We start from the raw sequence: 6,906 nt of genomic DNA on the forward strand, positions 1-6,906 counted from the left end.
CCTTAACTTCCAGGGAAGCACGTAGCAAGCGAGGTATAACCCTGGGACGGATACTATATAGCAATAAGTATAAGAAAAAGGGAAGTAGGAGCAGCAGGATAGCACGTATGCTTTTTGGCTAGAAATTCAGTAGGTGTGATTATCTCACACTTGCAATAACCAATAGTAAGAGAAGGCATACATAGTAAAAACCAATAAGATTGTACTAACATGAATAATGCTGATTTATGCTATTTTGGGCTATAAAACTGTCTGATGCTCTCAATAAAGTTGGATTATGCTTTATCAATCACATTGCTTGTCTGGCTGATCCCCTCGCTATTCCTCCGCAAGCGGCTCCGCACCCCCGCACATTCATTACCTCACAGTAAGTACTATTAGTGAAATAACCCCAGAAACACGCAGTTAGAGTACGATAGCTCCAGATCCATGTGGCCACTTGCCAGAAAAAATTTAAAACCCATGAATTCCTGACATAATCAATCCATCCAAAAAATCGGATAATAGTTACAGTAACTTTGGTGAGGGCGCCCATATTCAAATAAGGGATTGCAAATGGGAGAGAGGTATCTGTGATCACATGGAGCCCAAACCAGATTAAACCAGACAACATGTTGCCATTTAAGAGAGCTGTTACTCCTGTCTTAACTCTTCACTCAATGCCCTTGAGCCCGGTGATGGGCACCAAAATCTATCCTGGTTTGAAGGACAGGTGTCTGCCAGTAAAGGCAGAAGCTTCTGTTTGAAAATAGAGAATTCAATTCCACTCCCTCCAAGTATTATAATTGTATGAATCAAGGACTCTGAGGCAGAGATAAGGGGGTAGGAGTAACAGTTCTTTTACTAATACATCTAACCGTACAAGCAGAGACAACAGCAGTTATTAAAATTACCAACAAAACAGAACAGATAACTCAGTTCCAGTCTTTTCTTCAGCTGCAGGCACACTCTCTCTGCACTTGGTCCTGGTGGTGAAGACGGGACAGAGCCCGCACAGCTGCGAAGAGCAGGCGGGAGTGGAGGCGGGAGGCAGCTGTGCTGTGTCTCAGGTGAGAGCAGGCTGGGAGTAGGGGCCTCGCTTACCATTTGCATCCAGGTGATCAGCTGTGTCCTCAGAGGCAGGAGGCTGCAGCGGGGCAGATGCAGGGCAGTTGATTGCAGAGGGTCTGGCTCCCCTGCGTTCTTGCCACATGTGCTGTAGACTGGGGTCCTCTTCCTCTGAGCTTGCTGGAAACACCAGTAGTCCCTCCTGGAAGCCAGCTCCCACTTACCCCTTTGTCCAGAGTCATCAAAAAGATCCTGGGTGTAACCCAGCAAGCTCCGTTAGCATGATAATGGGAAAAATTTTTTAAACTGGAACAGAAAACCTAACCCCCCAAAAATGGAAAACAAAGTTTTCAGTTGCCTTTAGGAAAAACTGCTTTATTTTGGCAAAAGAGGCACCCTGCAGGAAAGGCGCTAAAGGAGCTGCAGTGGATTCATCAGGCCAGTAAATATCAAAGTTGAGCTAAAAGGTGAGCAAAGATCAAATTTTTTATCAACTTTTGATATGCCAGGCGAACAAGGATCAAATTTTTAATAAACATTTGATATACCAGGTGAGCAAGCAGCAGATTTTTGGATCCATCAGGCGATGTAGGCAAGGAGCTTCAGGAGGTGGGCAGTGCCATTGCCGCTCCCAAACCCCTGCATGGGGAAGTGTCTCCAAGGTCACTGTGGTCTTGGTGGCCTTGTGGCTCAGGGGCTTCCAGTGACCACTCTTGTGGCCATAGTGGCCAGGAGAAGCCCCCAGAGGTGGGGGGAGGTCCTGGGGAGAGTCCCACCTGGGAGGACAAAGAGAGGGGTCAGGGGGCCATGGGGAGAAGGACAGGGGGACAATGGGGTGAGAAGATCAGGGGTGAAAGTGGCAATGGGTGAAGGGCAGAGGTAACCATGGAGTAAGAGGGTCAGGTGGGTGAGGGGTTCAGGGGACCGTGAGGGGAGGGATAGGGATGACACGAGTGACCATGTGTGAGGGGATCAGGTGGGGCAGAGGGCCATGGGGGATGGGGGGACAATGGGGTGAGGCAGTCAGAGGGGTCAGGGAAGATTTGGGCAAGGAACAGGAATGATGGGGGAAATCATAGGGGGTGGGATGGGGGCACAGGGGGCCCTGAGGCTGTGAGAGCCAGAGGGGCCATTAAAGGATCCTTGTGCCCAGCCTTTTCCCCCACAACCCCAGGGGGTGTCTCCAGCACAGGATGTCCCTGTCCCCTCACCTGGCACTGGTGTCTCCATACCCTGTGCCCACCAATGGCAGTCCCTGTCGTTGTCCCCAGCACTGGGCACCCACAGTGAGTGTCCCTGTTCCTGCTGGGCCATGGTGTCCCCAGCACTGTGTGTCCTAGTCTCCAACCCTCACTGAGCATCCCTGTCCCCCCAGGGAATATCTCCTGTGATGTCACCTCAAAGTGTCCCCAGGGAATGTCCCCCTGTGACATGACATTGCAGTGATCCCGTCCTCCCAGAGAATGTCCCCCCGTGTCACCTCGCAGCCACTCGCAGTTGTATTTGCTGAAGGTCCCAGTAGAGTGCAAGTGGATTTTCATTTTGCCCTCTTTCCGAGTGACGTTGGTGACCTCGAAGGTCTCGAAGGGTGGCACCAGCACTTCCTTCTCGCTGGGTTTGAAGGCGAATTTCTGGATGTCGGCGCCGTGGCAGGTGTGCACGTGGAACAGCGTGTCCGTGCCATACTTCTCCGCGACCTTCAGGTTCAGCGATGTCGACGCGAACTGCCCAAAGCGAACCTTGTCACCAGGCTTCACCTGGAACTGCACCCCGCTCACCCCCCTGAACACGTCCTGGCACTTGTTGGGCACCCTCAGGCGCTGCAGGGCCTGGGTCAGCAGGAAATGCAGCGTTTTGAAGTGGAATTTGTTGCGGTATTGCTGGCGGGAGCTGCCGGCCTCGCGCACGGCCGCATTAAACTGCCTGTGCACGTCCTTCATGGTGTAGATCATGAGGGCGATGGCCTGGTCCTGGCTCAGAGAGGTCAAGGGACTCCCCCGTTCCTGCCACTCAGCTCTGGCCTTAGGCCAGACCTGGGCAAACTCGGGATTCTGGAGAAACTCGGTGCTCCTGAGTTCTGGCAGCTTCTTGGCCATGTCATGGGCACAGGTCAGGTACTGGTCATCAAAGGACTTCTGGGCCATGTCCAGGGGCACCACTTCAATGGCCACAGTGGCCATGGCCATTGCCTGCAGGGCCAGGGTCTGAGTCAGGGGGGACATGGAGAGGAGAGTCCATGGTGGCCACTGGGGGACACTGGAGGACACTGGGGTCACAGAGGAGACGCAGAGTGGTCAGAGAGTGGGCACAGAGTGGACACAGAGGAGATACGGAGTGGACACTGATGAGACACAGAGGATGCTGAGGGAACACTGAGGGTCCCAGGGGACACTGATGGGACACAGGGGATGCTGAGGGACATGGGGGGACAAGGGGAGGCTTCCTTGGTAAGGGGCCGAGGAGGGACAGTGGGGTCAGCCCAGGAAGGGGAAGCAGCCCTGGCCAGGAGAACTCTGGACATGTCCTGGGAACCCAATTCAAATCCTGGGGTCATTTTGGGAGCCTCCCCAGTGTCCCCAGTGTCCTCCAGAAACCAAATCCCACTCCCACAGTCCTATATCCCCCTCACGGTGTCTTCTCATCTCGCCTGCAGGACCCTGATTCCAAATCCTGGGATCACTTCCTGACCCCTCTCCAGGTAGCCCAGTGGCTCACAGCACCCCTATCCCTCTCCCATTTTATGTGTCCCCCCTCCCAGTGTTTCCCAGTGCCTCTTGTGACCCAATCCCTGTCGCAGTCTCTTGTATTCCCCCTGCTTACACACCCTGCCCCCCAGGAGCATGACCCAAGGCCTGGGGTCCCCCAGTGTGCCCCTTGTTCTCCCCCATTCCCCAATCACAGTCCCAAGAGTCCCCAGTGGCCCCTCAGGAAATCAATCCAGTCCCATGTACCCCCCTGTGCCCCCCAGTGCCCCCCCAGACCCCAATCTCACAGTCCCCTGTCTGCCTCAACTGTCCCCAGTGTCCCCCCAGCCCCTGATACCGAAATCAGCCGCAGTGAACTCCCTGACACACCTGGAGGTACCAGAGAGCTGGAATTCTTTATCAGCTCAGACTCACAGCAGATCTCTCCTGCTCCTGCAGCTCAGGGGAGCTTTGCACAGGGTATTTATCCACCCTACTTATAACTATTCATTGAAATGGGGCGCTTAGCTGACACAGCACCAGCATTTTCCCGTAAATAATTTGCATAGCTCTGCCTCTTTTGGTATAGAATTTTACACAACAAGGGAGCCATAAAAGGGGCTTCAGGATGTGGTTATCACTCAGTGGTGCAATATCTGCATCACCTGGCCTTGACCTTTTGCTTTTGTTCGGCGCTGCTGCTTCTGTGTAGAGAACGTGGCAAAGCCCCTCATGGGCTCCAGCACCTTCACTCTGCAGTGTCTCCACTATTACATCCTTTAGTATTTTTCTGATATTTCATCTTTCAGTCCTATCCACCATCTTCAGGGGAACAGAAACTTTCTATTCTCTCTCTTATTTCTGATCCCCAGGACCCCCAATCCCAAGCTCCCACATCCCCCCAGTGTTCCTAGTCCCAATCCCCACTGCTCACTGGGTTGCTGTCATATCCCATACACCAAAGTGTGATGACATCCCTGTAGGCACCCCAAGCCTGGGGATGATCTCTTGGGGCACTGCCTGTCTGGCTTTCCTGGCTGTGTTGGTGTTGCTGAAGAAGTTCTGGACCCCCAAGAAAGGGCTCCATCAACACCAGGAGACACCTGAACACTTCTTGGTGTGGTAGCTCCAAAATCAATTTTCTGCAATTCCTGGGAGCATTTCCCTCTTTCAGCGATCCCTGGAGGTGATGGGTGGAGCTCAAAGGGTTAATTTAAAACACTGTTCTGGAACAGACTGACAGTTCTGTCCTAGGTACACTGAGTGTCTGAGGTTGCACACCAATCCCCATCCCATCGACTCCCCTGAGGTTTGCTGCTGCTTTTGTCCTTCACCAAACTGCAGCATCTGTCAGGGTGGGCCTGGCCTCATTATTGGGAGTTATCGTCCACCCACCCTCTTTACTGGTGCCTTTTGATAAACAGCTAATTTTCAATCTGCCCAACTCTATCCAGGCCTCCCCTCTGGTGTTGAAATTCCCTTTATCAGGAATTAACACTGGGGTGCTTTTTTTGCAAGGCAATTTCCCATGGATTGGCAATCCCCAAGGTGCTGTGCCCTGGAATGTGGCAGAGCCCTTTCTTTGGGCAGATGGGTGCTGTTAAGGTGGGGACACCATTTCCTGTTCATATTAATCAGAGATCCCTGTGCTGTAATGGATTTCTTTCTTTCAATGTGGCTCCTATGGGCATGAGCAATGCCCAAAGCAGCTCTCAAGCAAGTTCCTATGTTTGCTCTTTTTTCTGCTGCCATGTTGGAGCTGCCATGTTGGAACCCAGAAACCTGGCAGTTTTGAACTTTCTGTGCTTTCTGACACTGATCCCCAGGAGAGCACTGCTTTTGACTTGAGGCCTTGGAAAAGGCTTCCAAATTTGAGTTATAAAGTCGTCGTTGTATAGTTGGAAAAGAAGTGTGTGATTTCACACGGTGAAAGGTTTTGGATTTAGGATTTTCAGAATATAGTAATAGGTATGGGTGTCAGGGCTTGCCTTGGGTTTGCAAATTTTAATATATTCAATTTCTTTTAGAGATAGGATTCAGGAGCAGAGGCAAGGCAGGCTTAAAACTTAAAAGGGTATAAGAATAAATTTATTAACACAAAAGAAAAAGAAATTCAGAATAAGATTTCTATATATTTCCTCCACCCCTGTGGAAGCCCAAGGCATACCCCTGGCCTCCTTGGGGGTCTCAAACCCCCTGGCGAGCGTCTCAAAGACTCCTGAGTGAGACCCTGGTGTCTCAGACACTGAATTCTAACCCCTGGGGAAATTACCAAACCCAGAGGAAATGGAAACAAGCTATCAAAATTAGCAAAGTGTAAATTAGACCTTCAGAACATAGATAAATAGTTTTTTTTTGAATGTTATGATAAGGGACACGTGGTCAAGATGGAGAATTTGGGGGGTGGGACACCTTTTCCTCCTTCTTCTCCATGTCATCCAGGTTGGGTGACACATTGGCACTCTTGGATTGGATGGGTCAGGGCTGGACCATTTAATAAAATTGTGTTGTATTGGGGAAAATCTCGTAAACACGTAATATGTAGTACAAACTATATAAGATAAGCCCTGCCTTCACCAGATTCCACCATGGATGCCAGGCTGAGCAGACCCTGTTGGCCAGGCTAAAGGTGCCTGAGATAAGAAACAATAAACAATCCTTGGAACAAGAGAAAACCGTCTCCAGCAATCTCTCTTCGGCTGCTTCAGAGAAAACCAGGGTTTGAACCACCTTCGTGTCCCTCTGGGATGATCACAGGGGAAAGGAGAAACCCCAGACTGGGACACCTGGCGTCCCTGGGTGGGCAGTGGCATCTGGCATCTCCCTGGGTGGGCAGTGACATCTGACGTCTCTGGATGCACTGCAGCCCACAAAGGTGGGTGCAGACCCCCAGAAGGGCAAGCTCAAGAAGATGCACAGAGATGGAGGAGACCCCCCCAGGCAGAGACATTTGGCACGGACCCTGGTGGATCCTTGTAGCCTGCAAAGGCAGGTACAGACCCCCAGAAGACCGAGCTTCAGAAGAGGCATGCTGTTGAGGATGATTGCAGAGAAGATTTATGGCCCTCTGCCAAGAAAAGCCGAGTTCCAGACGCGAGTAGGAGAGAAGATGTCCTGGGAAGCCTCACTCCTGTGCACTGCTGGTCGGTATCAGGAACCTCCGAATCGATTTTGG

At 51.6% G+C, this 6,906-nt stretch overlaps 1 protein-coding gene across 1 annotated transcript; it reads right to left on the reverse strand.

Annotated features, from left to right (window-relative positions):
* Nucleotides 1-1,401: 1,401 nt before the first annotated feature.
* Nucleotides 1,402-3,296, reverse strand: LOC306800061 (NAD(P)(+)--arginine ADP-ribosyltransferase 2-like). The gene is made up of 2 exons (XM_079301859.1): nucleotides 2,528-3,296; nucleotides 1,402-1,823 (listed from the first exon to the last, which is right to left on the reverse strand). Exons 1-2 carry the CDS (start codon nucleotides 3,267-3,269, stop codon nucleotides 1,738-1,740), a joined length of 828 nt encoding a protein of 275 aa, XP_079157985.1. The 5' UTR covers nucleotides 3,270-3,296; the 3' UTR covers nucleotides 1,402-1,737.
* Between the last annotated feature and the right edge of the window lie 3,610 nt (nucleotides 3,297-6,906).

Source organism: Erithacus rubecula, assembly GCF_903797595.1.
Source record: "Erithacus rubecula genome assembly, chromosome: 3".
Classification (NCBI taxonomy): domain Eukaryota; kingdom Metazoa; phylum Chordata; class Aves; order Passeriformes; family Muscicapidae; genus Erithacus; species Erithacus rubecula.